General features: G+C 35.3%; 1 protein-coding gene across 1 annotated transcript in view; it reads left to right on the plus strand.

Moving 5' to 3' along the window:
* Positions 1–19,667, plus strand: part of ATRNL1 (attractin like 1) — a 537,457-nt gene that overhangs the window by 106,752 nt on the left and 411,038 nt on the right. The window contains exons 12-15 of the mRNA XM_075026472.1: positions 1,165–1,373; positions 3,805–3,923; positions 11,933–12,065; positions 13,387–13,568. Of these exons, the coding sequence (XP_074882573.1) occupies positions 1,165–1,373; positions 3,805–3,923; positions 11,933–12,065; positions 13,387–13,568 (643 nt within the window). The remainder of the gene's footprint in view (positions 1–1,164; positions 1,374–3,804; positions 3,924–11,932; positions 12,066–13,386; positions 13,569–19,667) is intronic.

Consider the following 19,667-nt stretch of genomic DNA (forward strand, 5'->3'; position numbering starts at 1 on the left):
AGAAATTTCTACTCTTTGCTTGTTTTACTGTTGCTCATTCCCAAGTGGCCCAATATCTGACAGTTGTAGTACTATAGATCATTTTACTACTGATCATTTCTCTTCTACATTATTCATCATGCTAATAAACTCAGTATCTAAGTATATGCGGGAAACTTACAGATCCTATACATATGGATATTGTATAGGTCAGAAATCGTGGAGGTAGTAAGTAATACTACAAATAAGAGTTTGATTTTAACAAAAATAGCAGTAAATTGTAACTTTGTACAGAGAACACTCAAAATCAATCAATGAACAGATTACTTCATTAAGAGAAAATTGTTTGGAATTAATGAATTCAACAACTGGTAGTTTTTCATTCTGATTTGTGTTGTTTTAAGACATACAAGCTATGTCTGATACTTCAAGAACTGTCCCTTTCAATGAATTAGATTCAAAGTGAAAATGCCCCCCCCGCCTTTTTTTTTTTTTTAACCCTCTGAACTTAATGGTATTTTTAAGTAGGGTTTTATGTACAGAAAAGTGCAATACGAGATACTCTCCAAAGATTTCTGCTATTGGTAACTGTATGATTAATTCTGTTGTAAGAGTATATGATACAACAGATCGTACAGGTTCTTTATTATTATCTTTTACCTGAGGCTGTTTTTAATTTTAAATGAGAAGGGTAAGATCTCAAGTCTAGCCTTCTGGTTCTGATGTCAGCAGCTACTGCACCGGAAATACTACCAAAAAGAAATATCCATCTGCCAATTATTACTGGCTGTCTTCGAAATCTTCTTGAAGAAAAATGTTCTCATTTCCTGTAGCCCATTATTTCACACTCTGTTCTCATTATCTAACTCCAAAAATGAGTGGTTGCCTCCATAGCTGCTCTTTCTTCTTTCCAGACATATGGTATATGTCACTCACTAATGCATATAGCACAGTGCACTTTGAGCAATTTTTTTATTAGGCTAAACTTCCATGGAGAAATACATTGAAAAACTTATCAATCTTTATAATGGAACCACTGACAGAGTCTTTATTAGAGAGAGGTGAAGAATGTTTTTTATAATATTATGTGGGGTTTTTTTTATTGTATATCAAGACAGATAAGAAATCAAGGAAACATATCTGTAGCTACAATAACAGTTATATTTACTTGCTTTTTCCTAATAGGTCCATGTATATATTTGGGGGTTTTTCGAGTGTTCTTTTGAATGACATCCTTGTGTACAAGCCTCCAAACTGTGAAGCATTCAGAGATGAAGAGCTGTGTAAAAACGCTCGTCCAGGGATAAGGTGTCTGTGGAACAAGAAACATTGTGAATCCTGGGAATCTGGACATGCTAATAATATCCTTAGAGCAAAATGTCCTAAGAAAACAGGTAAGTGAATTCTAGTCTTACAGTGTCAGATTTGCAATGCGATGTAGGAACTAGGGGGGACCCTGCAAAACCCAACCAAGTGGAACTAATGATTGGATAGTTAAGAGTGATCCTCTCAGAATACCCAATGCAATAGATTTGTGGATTAATTTTTAAAATAATTCAATTCTGGATTTTTTTTTTTTTATTTTTAAATACAGGGAAGTAGGTGCAAAAGAACACAAGTTTAAGGTGCTGAGATACAAAACATAGGAAGATTCAAAGATAAGAATTTAATTCATTGGGGAGCTAAAGCATAAAATGACTTTAGATTGGATTTGGCTCAGTGTGTTTGAAGCATTTGTAAAAGGGTGAGCTTTTGTAACTGAATTAATTTTCCTCTTTCCTGTTTCTCCACCTTCTCCTGTTTTGGGATACACACACACACACTCACTCACTCACACTCACATAAGCCTTCATATTTTTCTGATTCAAAGAAAGCATAACAGCAGTCAGAGCACAGGTGGGCACTGCAAGTGGTATCTGCCATTACAGGCATATGGCACTCTTGTGTCCGTACATATCAGTAAGAGAGAGGGAAAGCGTCGCTGCTTCAAGTAGATTACTTATCAAACAGGAGCATTTGTATAGAAGAATATAGTACAGTCACAGCCAGAAACAAACTTGAGGCAAACAAGCCCTTTGCTGCAGTATGTCAAAATGAGTTCAAGTTTGTCATGTGAATTTCTGTGCAGCATTGTGATAGCTATATTGTTTGAAACAGCAATTTAGCATTATGAATAACTGTTTCACCCTATTCTGAAGTATTTTGGCTTGTCACAGATAAATTGCTTGTGAAAGTATTGTTCTTATACTTCACATGAACAGAATATGTTTCCCTGCTACATACACCTGCTATTTTTTCTGTGCATCTTTCCTTGTAGCACAGTATAAAATCACTAACCAAACTTTGGCTGTGTGCTACATGTACAAACTACCATATGATTAAACTGCCATTCCGTTTTTATGTTTATTAAAAATTATTAGCTCTGTTATTAATCAATGCTTCAAGACAGTTTATTTTTCTGTTAGCTTTTATTTGTTTTTGAACTGGATATAGAGTTCCAAACTTGGAAAAAAGGTGCATTATGTAACAAAAAGTTTACCTAGGTAAAGCTTTCTGAAGGACTGCTTTTGCAGGGTTTCATAACACTTAGAGATCTAGAATCTAGAAAGTTTCAGCTCTTTGTATAAAGAAAAATCTCTAGACACTAAATTAAAAAGTAATACAGTGAAAGTTGATCTTATAAAAAGTTGATCATATCAACAGGTGTTTAAAAAAACCAAACAAAACAAACCACAGACAGGCTGAAGGAAAAAAGTTAGAGCAGTTTCTAAAGTACAGCTGCTGCAGTGGGAATGAACTACAACTAAACTTGCAAGAGATGAGGTGTGTAGAATTCCAGTCCTGAAGAAGTTGTGTGGACAGCACTACTTCACTGCTGTCAAATCCTTCTGGTTTAGGGTGGCAATACTCTGCCAAAAGTCAATTTTTCATATATTCTTTTACACCACTTGTCTCAACTGTTACCCAGTTGAGAGTATCATCTGAGGAACCGCTGACAGTCAATATTAAAGGACAAGCAGAAATTTTAGTGGATTTTCAATTCTTGAATAGCAAGGCTTCCCTGGCAAGAGAATCTTTTAAACTTGCATGATGCTGAGATGAAAGAAGCCAAACTGCATAGGAGTTAAACACGGTAATCAGTGTAGGAGATGGTAGGAATTCTCCTATTTTGGGTCATGGTGATTTTTCAAATTTTTGCCTCCTTTAAACAGAAGTAATAATTTGTGTCCCAAACTGTTTTAAATAACATAAATTTTAGTCCAAGTCCTGAAGGCTTGTATTAAGGATTTAACATGAACTCTGCCTCAAATATTTTTTGTAGAGAAAGGGCAGAACTACAACTTAACAATCATTATTGGGTTTATAAATCAATCTATAAAGACTTAGAATGTTTGTGTGTTGCTAATATCAATCTTAGATTTTTGGTTTTATTTACTACTTTTATCATTGCCTTCTTGCATAGCAAGGAACCTGCATCTGAAGAAAATCTTTCTTCTGTGTTAGTGAAGAATGAGTAGTTTAAGAAACTTTCCGATACTGTTATTTTATGTACTGTGCTAAGAGAGCTTGTATGCTGCAAATCAGTGAATATTCCTTTAGTTGATATGAGACTTATGAACCTTCAAATACAGTTGTTACTAAAGGAATTTTTAAAGGAGCAAATCTTATTAAATGAACAGAATTAATTTTCTACAGTAACTTAAACCTTTATGAATGGCTGGAGTTGAAATGAAGGATGTAACAGAAAATGCTCTAAGCAAGTGTTTGAAATGTGGTGTTATTCTCCTGTTCGATGTTTCTTTTTGACTTTCATTTGTATTACAGCTGCCGCAGATGACAGATGTTACCGATACGCGGACTGTGCGAGCTGTACTGCCAATACAAACGGGTGCCAGTGGTGTGATGACAAGAAGTGCATTTCAGCAAATAGTAACTGTAGCATGGTGAGTCTTTGCAAATCTATGACCATGTTATTAACACTGTTTCTTTTCTGGCTAAAGCCAAGGCTTGTTGCAGCAAATGAAAGGGTAGAGTAGACTAATAGTGGCTTGTTTTGAACACAGACATAAATATGTTTGCCTGGCTTTTGCAGTAAAAATATTGCAAAGGGCAGAGTTGGACTGCAGCAAAGATATATATTCCGTGGAAAAAAATTAATGTATTGTTTAGGACTGTGTTAGCTCACTGTATATCTCTCAGGACAAATACTGTTGTCTCCTAATTAATGACATTTGGAATGTCCCAGAGTCATTATCAATTTGGATTTTGTGCATATGCAGTGTACAGTATGCAAGCAGAAACTGTGGAAACCCATGAAGGGTGGCTGCTTGATTCCCCTTCCCCCCACCTTCAAACAGGACCAGGTCAGTCTCATTAGTCTTGGTATTCTGATAATTGCTCATCATAGAAATGTTTTTAAGTCATGCAGTTACTTGTCATTTAATTAAAGGAATATGAGCCTCTGTCACCATGAGATTAACTGGTTTATGATTCAGTAAGATTGTTCTGATCTTTGTAAATACAAGCAATAAGAACATCCAGATTCATACAAGTTTATATTTTTCTATTTTTTATATTGCTTAGTGCCATGTTTTATACTTTGTTGTTGTCTGCCAGCTGCTGCATCTCTTGCTTGTTCATTTGATTTTTGACAAGCTTATAATAGTATTTTAGCTTTATAAAATTTACCTCCTTATATTTTTTTCAGCTAGCTCCAGACACCTGGCTGTACTTGAGTTCAAAATCCTTTCTTTACACACTTCCATTAGTAAAAGTAGCCTGCTCTCTGGTTTGAACCTGATGCAAATCAATCTTATTCTCTAGACAGACAAATTAAGGTGTGAGTTGGATTGACTCTGACTCAAATCTTGCCCATTCAGAGTGAGCACAGCCAGCTCTAATCACTGGCATTCGTAGCGAGTCACTACTAATAAAAGCAACGCAGACACAAATTCATCAGCAGTCATGTTATAAGTCTGTCAGAGGGATTTCACATGCCAGGCACTAATGGTTAGTTTCCTTTGTGATCTTCAAGGGCTCTTCTTTTCCTAGCACATTGTACTATATTAGGTGCCAATTTTCTAACTGTGGTTTTCAACTCCTAAGCAAGCAGCAGTTGCTAAGGAGCGGACCATCTTCATCCCTAATAAATGTGGAGCACTGGGTATTTTAGCACAAACTTCTCAGTTCAGTATCCTTCTTTGACAACCTTTCATAATCAAGATTGTCAGCTTAATTAGCAACTGATGCACCAGTCTTCTCTATATCATTTCCTGTCTTTTATTGAGGGATTGAAGCGGATAGAAAAGGCTATTAGTGGAGTTACTAAAGAATGGGGTAGTGAAAATTCATTGAAATAATTTCTGAGAAGAGTTACTATCGTAAGTTGAAGGTGGCTATTGCAAAATTAGTGTATTGGCTGGGAGATGATGGAGGCAGAATTTTGCAGCTATCAACATAAACCCACCAAAATAGCATCAACAGAATGGCACCATGTGGAGAAACGAAATGGATCGGGCTGATTTTCCATTTTCATAGACTGCTACTTCTGGACTAGACCCACAAAATGAAAATGTTGTGACAGTACTGTGATGGTAATATGGGATAGCAAGCTGCAGACTCAGAAACATCACAAGGAGAAAGCCCCATTTTTGCAGCTGTACAAAGGCCTTGATTTATGACTTAGATCATAGAACATCCAGATGAGACAGTAATGTTTTAGAATCTGTTGCTTTGGCTTCATGGAGACTGGCCAGCATACTAAAGATATGTTGGCAATTAGTTTGGCATTGGCCTCATGGTCATGGATATTTGCAAAGCAGTGACTGTTCTGCTGATTGGAAGGGCTGTAAAATATGGAAATTTCCCTGAAATAACTCTGTTTGGACAGATGGACTTCATAAGTAGTACTAATGCACTGATGATACACATATACCTGCCTATGCTCACCATCTGATGTGGGTCAGCACATTAACAGGGCACTATATTCCACTCCTGTGCAGACTCGTGGATCATCAAGGTATATATCATGCTCATATCTGATGTGATTGCAACAGGGGCTTGCAATGCCAGGTCGTTCTGGAGCTCTGGCTCAGCACTACCAAGCTGGTTTTTCTCCCATAAAAACTCACATAAGCGGGATGCTTCTGCAGACTATGGTTTTAGTTGACCCCATCATATCTGATGCAAATGTTGAAGGGTGAGTACTTATCCTGTCTTGCCCAACTGGGAAACAGTTTACTTAAAATATGTGGAGTTGTTCAAGACAGCACTGACATTTGGCTAGTGAGTGGATTGAACTGCATGCTAGCAGTAGTGCTTTTTTGTCTGTTTTCTACCATTAACTGCATCTATTAGTGATTTTGTCTGTTATAATAAGGATTTTGAAGGTTGCCTTGAGAAATTACACCATTGAAATCCCCCAGATTGCTTACAGTGGTTTTACATGATACACTGAATTTATTCCATAATAAAATATAGTGCTCATATATAAAATAAAAAAAAAAAAGTTAGTTAATTTTTATGTTTCAGATTCATGGATGCTAAAAATGGGAAGATCACCTATTCTACCTTTTTTTCAAAAATATGCGAATACAGATACTGGTTTGCCACAGGGGCAAAAGGAACTGTCATTAATACTGTCTTATGCCAAGTACAGACTTCATGCAACATGACATACTAATATCTGTATAACTTCCTCTTTCAAGCTTTTTCATAGAATATTGTATAAGATTTTGTCACAAAGAAGACACGATGTCATTGATGGACCTATTCTTTTTCTCCCATTCATTGGATGCCTGCATCAAAGATGGAAACTTAAACAGGAATATTTTGATTGACTTGCAAATCCTAATAGTGTAGCATACATCTCCCTATAAGCGCTACATATCACTCTTCTTCTAAAATTGGGAGAAACCACTTTGTCATGCTCATATCTGCCTTTTTTCTTTAGCTTCTCTGTCTTACATCTTCCTCCTTCTTTGCTTTTTCAAAAAAAATTCTGTCTGTCTTGTGGTATATATCTGATTTTTGTGGAGTAGATTGTGTTGACTTTTCCTAACAGTTCACCGCCCTTAAGTCTATTACATTGATCTTGCACTTTGACACTTTCATTTGTACTATATAATATCCTACGCATCTTCCTGGTCCTCACTGATTCTGATGGATTTTTCCTATTTCTTGATAGTGGAAAACCACCAGATCTGGATCTCTTTAATATGTTTATGAAACTGTATTCACTTTGTACATCTGCATATAAAAAGCTTTTTCTTGCATCCTGTGAGAATGATACTCCCTTGCTGATTGTGTTGTTCAGAAAATTGACTACATTTATATTTTTAATGGAAATGTTCTCAGGAAAAGCTCTTAATTTTACAATTTTACCTTCCAGTTTAAAAAAAAAAAATTTGGGGGGAGATATGAATTTCATTTTAAATTGCTGCACCTTTACAACGTGTCACTTTTCTTGAGGTAGTAGCATGGAAGAGTAAGCAAAGAATTGGTCTGCCTCTCAGTTGGAGCCATCCCATGAAAGCAAAATCTTTTTCTACCTTCTGATAAATAAAGTGGTAAATGACTGAAGAGGGCTGACCAGTTGCAACAAAAGGCAAGTTTCCTTTACTGAGGAAAACCAGAGAGCGCCTGAATTTTTGAGTAAAAAAATTCACTTTATCAATTTTTTTTTTCTCTTTAGAAATGAGCAAAATATTGGTTGATAAAGTGGTAGAGTGCCTTAATATATTAAGAGAGTAAACATTTTTAAGGACAGCAATATATCAAGTTCACATTATGGCCATAAAGCTGTTTTATATTTGCAGGCACGTGTAGGCACATTCAAAAAGTGTGATTGCATTGAAGCTCTGAAAGTACTGGAATGCCTCCGGCTTGCCAGCCTTCTTTAAGAAATGTGCTTGAGAAAGAGGAGGGTGAGCTGAGTTTGGACATGTGCTGTGCCGCTTATATTTGTGACTGGCTTAAGTGCTGATAGACTTATAGGCTGAAAAATGTAAAAATATTTATGTCCACATGTAGGTTGTTACTAGACAATATGTTGGCTTCTTTTTGATATTTATATGTGAAAGAATTTTGAAGGCTTTCCCTTCTCTGTCTTTTCTTACCTTTTTCTTTTTTTTTTTTTTTTTTTCCTCCAACCCACTTTGTCTCCTCCCTCACCCTGTTCTTTGGAAAACAATGGAAAAATGCTAGCTCTAGTTATCAAAACAAATTGGCTTTGATTCTTTATATCATTAGAGTAACTATTCCCATTTCCTGGCTCCACACCAAACTCCACTTCAGATCCAAAGAGCAGTCCTGAAAGGCATGCTTCAGGAATTAACAAGAAATGGCTTCCTTCTCCCCTTCTGTTATCTTACTCCTCTACAGTAAAAGCTGCAGTAATCACTGCAGATAGGGTAGCTGCAATAATATGCTCCACTGGTTGTCTACAATGTTGGCCTATAATTCTTCAGTTTATAGAAATGTTAACTGCCCACACTAGAAGTTTGCAAATATAGTAACTTACTCCTGTATTATTTAAGGAAAGTTTTTTGAAGGCTTGAACTGCAGCAGTAATATAATACTAAACTTTACTTGAAAATTGAGAACGCTTAATCAGTGGGGATCAAGAACACCACGCAATAGCACATGCATGTAGTACTTTTTTGGTCAGGGCATGGTCTCTGATGTATCTTTTCAAGTGGAGTGCATGTGATTTTCTTGTCTGGAGAGACTGCGATGGCACAGCTGAAGTATTCCTGCATCCAGTCTGTATTGCATTTTTGAAAGCCTCATTGCTTTCAAAAGCTACAAGGCGGACGTGTTCCTTCTGTAACTGTGACCAACCACACCCCTATCGCCAGTAGCAGGCTCTGAATTTCTTGTGTCTCAGTCTCCACGCATGTAATACAATAAAGCCCCAGTTGATGTAAGTAACATAAATACAGCCCAAATTGGTATGTGATTTAAAAGTATTTTATATCTGTGTGGCAACATAAACTAAATGTTGTAGAACCCATGAAGGGTATGATAAAGAGCATCTTGTTGAGGGATATAGGATACTAGAGGATGCTTCAAAGAGAACCATTGTCCTACATTGTTAAATATTTTTCCACAGTGCCTTAAACACAAGAATCATTGTCTTTCGGTAATGCTTGCACTGCTTCCAGAAAGTTAACATGCTCTTTCATGATGGGAGCCCTTGGATGCTGCACTAATACTAATAACAATAAATAATAATAATACTTAATAATAAGAAATAATAATAGCAATCTGCCTACATTTGAGAAATTCAAAGAATAGTCAAGGGGAAGTGTATAAAGTAGTAGAAGGAATTATGAATAGAATCAAATTTATTTTGGAGGAAAAAAAGAAAATTTAGGACTAAGGAGTACCCAATAGTAAGATTTGGGAGTAGCTTCAGAGAAATAATAGCAAATCTATTAGATTAATATTTACAGTTAGACTAGGCAAACTAGACAAGATTATACTGTTAACCTGAAAAATCCAGGAAGAGGAGGAGAGGTACATTATATAATAGCAACTTCTGAAATTCTAAGATAAACTACTGTAATATTTTCATTCTACAGTGGATATTCAGAAAATCACTGCCGTTCATAAGTCTGTCTATATACCACCATATCAAGATGAGTACTGAAAAAATCTAAGTAAATCAGACATAAGTGGGAAGCTTTATACATAACATGATTTACTCACATTTTGGTGTGTAAACATTATAAATATCCTACAGCAATATAGAACTTCAGTAACAGATGAGCTGTCATATTTCTGAATTTCATTGGGTTTGGTAGCTTAAGTTATAACCTTAATATTGTGTTAATATGAATTACCTATTGGATTCACATCTACATTGAACTAATGAGATTTTCAGGCAAGCAATGTTTAAATTGGATTTAAGGGAAATATGTGCTGGGAATAAGGGAATACAATAGAGAACATTATTACAGAATAGTCACTAGTACTTTGAATTTTATGTTAAACATTAAATAACCAGCACACAACAAGCTTCATGAGTAGAAAGTAATAGAACAAATACCCTGCTTTAGTTGGAAAATTGTAATCTGTATGTAATGTCACTAAAGTATATAATTTTCAAAAACAAGCTGAATGCTTAAGGGCTTTAACTATGTCATCATGAAGTGTTAAAAGTGAGTATTAGTTGAGGTGTTGTAAATGAGCAGATTGTGGTTACTTGTGCTCTAAAATTCACTTTAAAGCATCTCTCAGGCAGTTTTGTGATTATGCTTCATGACTGAGTGAAACTAAATATGGGTTTGTACCAAAGGTTTTTTGTGCTTTACTGTTCTATGCATTTATTGGCCTAGATAGACATTCTATTACTTTATGGCATTGCCTTTGGCTCTGTTGCATACTGTGGTGTTGATGCCTTCTCCTAGAACTGCTTCTCTGCTTCTTTTTGCTTCACAGTAGCCTTTCTTATAGACCAGAAAAAATAGTGAGTACCTTTTATAATAAGCTCCCTGATGGGCATCTGATCCAATAAAGGCAACAAACAAATCCCTAAACAGCAGTGTTCTTCAGCAGGAATGAAGCTGGTCCTGTGAGAGATTGAAAATTCATTTTAACAATTGCATTATTTCAGGACTTTTAAAAAAAAAAAACAAAAATAAAAGGAGGCTGGTTGTCTTCCCTCCTGACTGCAGTAGGCTGATGCCTTATCATCGTCGTCATTCCAATACCAACAACTGGGTAGCTTATTGTCATATTGCCCATTTAGATGTGCTTTATCCTACTCCATGAGACTATTGGAAAAGAAAGCAATGAAAATTGTCATGTAAACCATATATTTGCGAAGTGCAATCCATTTTTGCTATTATGCATAAATTAATCTTTTCTTGTTAGAGAGAGACAAGAGTAGTTAGGGTTGGACAAGATGACCTCCAGACGTCCCTTCCAACCTCAACTATTCTGTCATTCTGTTGAGTATACAGGTGTCTTGAATTAGGACTTATTTTTAACTCTTACCTTGAAATTAAGTTAGTAGAGACAGCCTTATGGATAAGCTGATGAATTGGCTGAGGATTTGGGGCAGTTTATTAAATAAAATATCAATATTATGTCTTAATTAAAAGTACTATGCAGAGGGAAAAAAGATTTGTATTCAAAATGCCTAACTTGGAAAGGAAGACCTCAGGTTTCAGGGAAAACCCCCCACCCCACCAAATCCAACAAAAAACCCAAGTAAAAATTCCTACAGATTCCTTCAGTGTTTACTCCTTTTCTTGTATACTAAGGTGCCAAAGGAATAATGTTATTCCTGGTTTTATGTCACTGTTTGACAAAATGGTTTCCTGTAGATTCTGTAGATTTTATACTGGCTATGTTGCATACAGTTTTGCAGTTAAATCTGTCGAAAAAACATGATTGAAATTTTTGACAAATCCTTCTTGTGTTTTGTGGCTACTGGTCCTATAGCTCCTATTTTTGTTTCTTTTAATCCAGATAAAACAAGTAGAGCATATTCTTACACCTTCAGTCAATGATGTATAATTATTTTAGACCTGTATCGTGTGCTGTTTTTTATATTCTGTTTGATTATTTTGCTTGCTTTAACCTGCATAGGATGAAATAATTTTGTGAGAGCATATCCCTTAACTATCCAAGAAATAGAGATTTAGTTTAGTTCTTTAAGCTGTTCCTGGGCTCAGTACAGGGAAGTGACATATTCAAAGTACTGTTTGACCCACTCAAAGTTAGTTGTGTAGGACAGGTGGGGTGATTTGTGCTTTAGAGATGCATATTTTACTCTCCGCAACTGATAAGGGAATCTAGAGAAAGAGCTTAAATTCATCCTAGCTTTTAGGTGCTGTGGTCTTCTGGGAGGGATCCACCTGCTGTGTATTTCAGTTCTGACTTCTGGTTTGTCGACAATTTGACATATGTTTGAGGTCCTGTTTTGTCTGTTTTATTTTTATAGTCGGTTAAAAACTACACCAAATGTCACGTGCGGAATGAACAGATCTGCAATAAACTGACCAGCTGCAAAAGCTGCTCGCTACATCTGAACTGCCAGTGGGACCAGCGGCAGCAGGAGTGCCAGGCACTACCTGGTAAGGGCTGTGGGGCAGCAATGCTGCTTTTTGTAGTTGGTTTCAAGACTGAGTCAATCTCTTCCGTTGTTGCCAGAGAATTGTTGTTCAATGAGTAGACCTGGATTTGTTTCACTCATGCTGACTCTCCCTGCCTGACTGTGCCTGTGCAGGTGAACACAGATGTAATTGCACCACTGATTGGTATGTCAATGCTACCTTTAATCCTGTTAGGGGAGATAATAACATTAGCAAAGGCATAATGGCATGTGCCTCTGCACAAGCCAGGGACGAGTTCTAGCCTGTGGTGTTCATTTGTGCAGAGCTGAATTGCCATACTGAGTCCTTTACTGTTACATATCCACTGACACTGTTACCTTTGCTAGCTGGGGTTTTAGCTTATAAATTATATTTCAAATATATCTCAGTTTTCCTGTGCAGATAGGGCCCAAGATCTAGTTTCTTGATTGTCTAATAGTTGGTAATATTATGAAAGTGCCCTAACAGTGCATAGTAAAATGCTAATATAAAATATTCTCAGAAGGTGACTGTTAACATTCTGAAATAATATTTATTCTCTAACAAGTATTCATAACTACATATATGCAGTTAGAGATCAGAACCTTTTCCATTTGATCCTTATGTCTAGATGAAGTTAATGAACACAGTTTTTTTTCAGAGTTTATTCATTAAATAAACCAATTTATTCTGTGCAGTTTAAAACTGCATTTGTGTAATTTTATAAAGATAACTCTAACAGTTGCTCTGGATTACTTACTTATCTTTTAATAGTTATCTGAATCTGAGTAATGCTGAAATATGTTGCAGAGGAAATATTTTCTCAGATGTTACCTGAATTTCCTATCATTCTGATTGCATTTGTATTTAGGCAAATATAAATGCAAAGATAGGATGATAAAGCAAAGATAGGGTCAAGTTGTGATCTCTTAATTTTAGGACAGTTGTTTCCAGATTTTGGAATTTATGTAACTTTCAGGTGAAGTGATTGGTTAAAGCACTATTAATTATGCACATAATCTAATCTTTACTATTTAGTTGTTCTCAGATCTGAATACAGGGAAGAAATAGTGTCGTCATAATAACGTTATGCTGAAATGTAGCATATACCTTATAAAATATTTTATAAGTTGTTAAAAATTTCTTTTTATAAAAACACATTATTCAATATGATAAAATTTAGAATTTAAATGATGAGAAAAGGGAAATTGAGTGTGGGATGTATTTTGAATTATGATCTCAGAAAGATAAAATTCAGACTTCTTTAGGTTTTTTTTTTAAAAGTTTTTTCAACTCAGCTTTAATTGTGTGCTTTTTACACTAGCTCATCTGTGTGGGGAAGGATGGAGTCATATTGGAGATGCCTGCCTCCGCATAAATTCTAGTCGTGAAAGCTATGACAATGCCAAACTGTATTGCTACAATTTAAGTGGGAATCTTGCCTCATTAACAACCTCAAAAGAAGTGGAGTTTGTTCTGGATGAAATACAGAAATATACACTTCAGGTAACTTGAGTAACTGTAATTGATGCTAATGTGAATTAAATTTGCATTGAGAAATGTATTTTAGGGATTCATCCAGAGCAAGGAAAGTTTATGCCTTCAAAGAAATGTAGCGTGATGCTAAAGACTGGTGTAAGTGATGTGTAGGATATTAAGGACATGTCATGTTTAAAGCTGATGACACAGCAGTTCCCAAGTGTTTCTCCTTACCAGATTTAACTGTTACAGGTTACTGTTTACTTTCAAGATGTGACTCAAGAGAATGGCTGGAACACTGATCTGGGAAATCCCAGCCCTTTTCAATACACTGTGACAGCAGGAATCATAACAAGACAAAATATTTTTCACTGTAACAGAGAAAAAAATCCTGACTTTCACATCAGTATCCATAAAACTGCTCGTAGCAGTGTTTTTTGGGTGGTTAGTAGCTAGACTGCGAGCAGTTGAGAACAGAGAGGTACTGAAGGTGTACACTTCTCCAGAAAACCCTAGGTCCCTATGTAACTGGTATGTGGGATCAAAGGGTCACAGAGAAGCTGTACTAGTATGTGAAGCATGTGGAAATTCCCTGCGCAGCAGCACGGAATGAACCAGGAGCTAATTAGCTTTCTGTGATAATGGTGGGGGAGGGAGAGGGCTGAAAACTCTTACATGCCTCTGGCAAATATAGGAAGCTGCCATCAGAATATTCCTTAAAGTGATCCATATTAATTTGTTAACTGTGGGACAAGAAAAGGGAAGTTGAAGATTAATTACCTGTCCATGGGTGGTCAGGTTCAGGTTTTTTTAGCAGTTAAATGTCCAAATGCTGATTGCTGTGTTTAAACTGTTGGAAAGCCTACCCACATTGTTGATACTTGTATATGAAATATATGTATGCTCAAAGGACGTCAAACCCAACAGTGTACACTCAGATGGGATGTCTTACCAGAATAAGATTCCATGACAAGCAAATCAGTTCATCTTAGCAAAGGACATTTTTAAAAGTGTGTATTTTGGTTGGTAGAACATTTATAGGTATAAAAATCCTAATTTTTAAGTAGCTTAGGATTTTACAGTTACAGGAAAATGAAAGATAATTATGAACAATAATTAAAGCTTATATCAAGCTAGTATGTGATTTGCTAAGCTGTTATGTTGCAGATGAATTGAGATGCATACAAAGGAAAGGGCAGTTAAGGATTGCCTTTGTGTGATACTAAATCTGAATGCAAGAGTTTAGGGATGTATACTGTGAATCAAAATATTCTTTGTTATCCTTTTCAGTGTTCCATTTCAAGAGGAGATGCAAACATAGGTTACGTACTTAAGTTTTTTGGGTTTTTTTCCCAATAAATGTCGGATCTGGACAGCGCAAAATTTTTTTACTAGAAAGACACGTATTTTCTATTATTTGCTAATAGAGGACAGAGAAAAGTAATTCTATGTCAGAACATCTCCCCTGATATTGTACTCACTGTAGCCTTGAAACACATTCTGTCTGTCTACTATTTGATATGAGATAATGTTGAAAATGTAATTGAAACCAAAATAAAAAAATCACAAATGGTAGTGATTTCTCTAGTTATTTATTTTGCTGCCTCTTCCCCGCCCCCTGCCCTGGTTCCTATTAAAATACTGCACAGGAGGCCTTCAAATCTAATAGTGTGTGATAGAGTATTGATATGACTGATATTACCTGACTGGCTTGAGGTGTAGATGAGAAATAGCTTTTTTTTTAGTGCTTGGAAGCTAGATTTTTCTTACATTTCAGTGTTTAGAACTCCTACAAGGTGACATCCTGCTGAGCATATCTTTATTTAAATGAAGTATGTCCTGAGCCAATGTGGTGATGTAAATTTGAGATACCTCACATACAGTTTATGTAATCGTAGACAAATGTATGCTCTTTTAAAGTGTATCTTGGTTTAAACAATCATTTAGTTACCAGAATCTCTAATAAAATGCTACTATGACTTATCCTGGTGTTTTCAGTGGTATTTAGGAAAAAAAAAAAGTTTTTCCTTTTTATCTGTCTGTCCAGTTACATTTTTTCTTTGTGAGACAGCCTAAATGTCTTATCAGGTGTGACAGAGGCTCTCTGAAATGTCTTGATTTTCTTTTGTCTGCTTTTTCCTCTCAAACTGCAATCATAATGATTTAAGGAGTAAGATTTCATTTTAGATAGCTTGTTTCTGTAACAGGTGGTGGTGTGGAGTTCACAAATGTAGTGTCGGAGCAACTGTAAGGTGAATACTATGCCTTTAATCTGTATTATCAATGTTGGAGTTTGACTTGTGTGTTTAATATCAAAGGCTTTAAAATCTTTAGCTTATGTGAAACAAAAGCTTTCAGGATTAGTGAATGTAACAGAGCAACATTTGGAAATAAAAATATGGATCTGGTTTTATCTCTACCTGATATAGTGAGAAAAGAAAAAGAACTTTGGTAACTGTTGTGTATTTTACAGACTGTTAAAATAGTGTCAGTAAATACTACGGCCTGGAAAGACTTAAGAATTTTTTATTGTTCATAGAAACAATGTGGGACTTTGTAGATTGTTTTTCTAATACACAAAGTGCTTGTTCTGGAACAAATTTAGGACAATTTCTTCATCATGTTTAGAATAATACGAAACATTGATGCTTTGGAAAGGTTCAGAGGGAGGAGGCTACTGTTGTCTCCACACCCTGTCCAGACCCCGTTGTGTATCAATAAGTTATCCTGATCCAATACTAAATTGGAAATCAATAGATTGTCTCCTTTTAAAGGATAAGGTTCATTTGGTAATAAAGATAGGGACAGAACAAAGACGTTTGTAGTATAAAGTCAAACCACTGTTGAATTTGCAGATGTATTCTAAAACTATCACCAATAATTTAAAGTCTAATTTGTATATTTCATTGAAAATAAAAGAAATTCTTTAAGAGAATACCAAAGTAAACACAATGGATAGACTGCAGATTCCTGTGCTAAAGCTAAATGACACCTGATATTTTTTCTTATATGCTGTTTTATTGACCTAGTAAGCAAAATATTACAAAAGGGAAGATGCAAGTTTTTCTGCGAAGTAGATTAAACAGCAATATGAGGTTAATTAATTGTTCCTGCTAATATTCAAATGTTGTATATTCATTTAAAAATGCAATTAGTTCTCTTGGGAGTTTGCTCACAACTGTGGGATTTAACTAAAAATAATAATTTTCTTGTTAGCATGCAATAAATTCTGAGAAGATTTAGTTTTGGTGTAGTAAGCATAAACAAAGATGAGAACAGTTTTAAACAATGCCTTTCATTATATAAACTGTTTGCAACTTTTCCTTTAACCCACTGTTCTCAAGGCTAAGCATCCTTTATAGATTACACTTGAGTGTAGGTTGCAGTTAATTAGTGAGCTTTGCATTGCAATGTTATTCCTTGTTGGCTCAAAGTATTCTCAGAGGGCTGAATATTTTTCTGGTTTTATCATATGTTTTGTTGTAGTGAAGCTGACATCTACTTTTTTTCTGAATTAGTCTTTTTACTACAGTTTCTAGCAGTCCCACTTTACTACTGTGGTTTTGGAATTCTAATAAATTATTTCAGCACTTTGCTTCCATATTAGAGTTGTTATGTTGACTGTCCATTAGTTCACCTCCAGTTTAACTGTCTTCCTACTTTCAGGAAGTGGGGAACTCAACTCACTTTGAATGCCTGAGAAGACAACCTGAATTTCCAAAAAAATTGTCCCCTGTAAAGAGGAAGACTCGAGAGACTCAATCTAAACTAAAGTCCCACGGCAATACTAGTCATAATCTCTCTAGATGGAAATTGGGGAAGTTGTAGTCTTTTCAGTTTGCCAGATTTTATGTGTTGTTTTAACCGATGCCACAACAGCAAAATTTGAAGAGAGTGGGAGGAATAAAAGTTCTTATGACCTAATGCAGGACTCCTACTACTAATTATATCTAGATTTCATCATTTGTGTCTAATAGATACTGAGACACTTAAAAATCATGAAGCTTGCTTCCACTGCTTATAATGTGTCATTCGCTGGGTAAATATTTACAAAATATGAAATGTATGGGTATCTAGCATAGTTAGAATAGATGCATAGTTAAAGAATAGAAACCAAGCAATGAAGGTAGTAAACAGAATGGATGGCTTCTCTTCATATAGCTCTTACTTTCAGTAAGCAGGTTTTTTTGTTCATAATGATGCAGAAGCAGCAAACTAACTGCAAGCCCTTCTCAAAACTGTGAATGTTGTGGAAATGTGAACACTAAGAGGCCACTGTATTTTCAAAGTTTAATTGTATGTTTCTTCCTAGGGCAACTAATTTCCTAGAAATCAAGGAGTTCAAACAATTCGTGAAAAGTTTGTTGAAGTTTGGTGATAACATATTGTGATTCACACATTAGAAAATGAGTCAGAAGCATATCATACGCTTCCAGGACAATTTAAGATCCAAAATGAAGTGAATTTGAATAAAGGTGGGGATAAATTTCTGAAAGGGATACATAATTCCTTAGCAATTTCCATAATTAAGATATGTAGGAGAATTTTGAACCTCAGAAGTAATTGGCTATTCAGTAAAGGTAGACTTGCTCACTTCACTCATCTGCAAAGTGTTCAGCCCTCATTAAATTAGTGCTGAGTCAGCAGTAGTGCCTGAAAAATGTGTCATGACTATAAATGCTCACATTCACTGTAGATTTCAAAGCAACTTAGACTGACTTAAATTTTCTGAGTAAACAGTGGATTTAACATGAAGCATCAGCTCTCTAGTTAAGGTTACACAATTTTCCTTTCTAACATGGTTCCATAATTACTACTTAAAAGAAAATTAAAATTAGGTCATTTAGAATAAGAGAAGAGTACATTTTTGAAGTTAATAAATTCCTGTGATGGCTAAAAACTTGCCTTATGTTCAGTAAAATAGGCCTGTAGATGTCAGTACAGAATGATGTTCTATTGGTATGCATCATACCCTTGCAATTTTGCTCTTCTGTCAGATGAAAATAAAGCCCCGTCCAGCAATTTGTCTCAGAATTTAATAATTCCTAAATTTTTTCTAGCTTAACATAAAGGTTGATTTCTCACTTAAAAGGCTTTTTGGCAACTTGTTGTCACTGTTATAAAAGATTGTTCTATAAAAATAGATAAACCGTGACTAGCTGCATTTCAAGCACGGGTATATGGCTTCTAAGATGGGCTGTGAGCTTTAAAAACTGGCCTAGAAAGAAATATATGAGAAGAGAAACATATTCTAGAGAATGGTTCTAAATTTTAAATAGTGTAGTGGGACAAAGCTGTAGAATAGTTTCTAAGATATATTTGGTTGCATTCTCCAGTGCAATGTTAGTAAAGGCTCATAACAAGCTTTCCTAAGATGGATTTGGCCACCTGCTGTGTATTGCATTGCTTTGTTTTACTGTAAAATTTTACCTTGATCATTTCTGGGTATTTCCCCCCCGCCGATAACTTACCTAGAATGCTATTGAGTAAGCTTGGTTATTGTTGATGTTGTTTTGACATGAATTGTATACAGTGTGTAACGGCAGTTTTCGTATATATACCTTGGAGCCTGATTTTTTAAAAAACCTCTCCACTGAAACATTTGAATGTATACATAATTTTTCAGAATATGGTGAGTGATAGTATTCCAGAAAAAATTGTTTCAATTTGAACAGCCAGAATATGAGCAGTGGTATTCTATAATAATGTTTAAGCAAATTCTGTCCTATACATGTTGAATAAAAATAGAAAAATAGTAGATTGGAATTCATATTTGCTCCTACGAGCCACTGTTTCCTCCCTATGCTTTCCTCTTCCCACATGAAGGAAAATTTATTAAGGCAAAGTTTTATGAACTTTGCCATTTCACATAGAAATCTATAGTGTAATTCAAATAATTCCTAAACCCTATCAAGAATAATTATCTGTATTATTTAGTCAAAAAGGTATCATTTGTTTTGGTGACTTTTTGTGGATGTATCATGATGTAGATGTAATGTAGCTTTTAGCTCCTAATGATTTTAAATGGGAACAAAAATGTTCAACGCTGATGTCCAAAGTAATGATAAATCATTATTTAAAAAGATAATGACATTTAAAAGTTAAAAAAATTTAGAGGCATAAATA

This window comes from Buteo buteo, chromosome 4 (assembly GCF_964188355.1).
Source record: "Buteo buteo chromosome 4, bButBut1.hap1.1, whole genome shotgun sequence".
In the NCBI taxonomy this organism is placed as follows: Eukaryota; Metazoa; Chordata; class Aves; order Accipitriformes; family Accipitridae; genus Buteo; species Buteo buteo.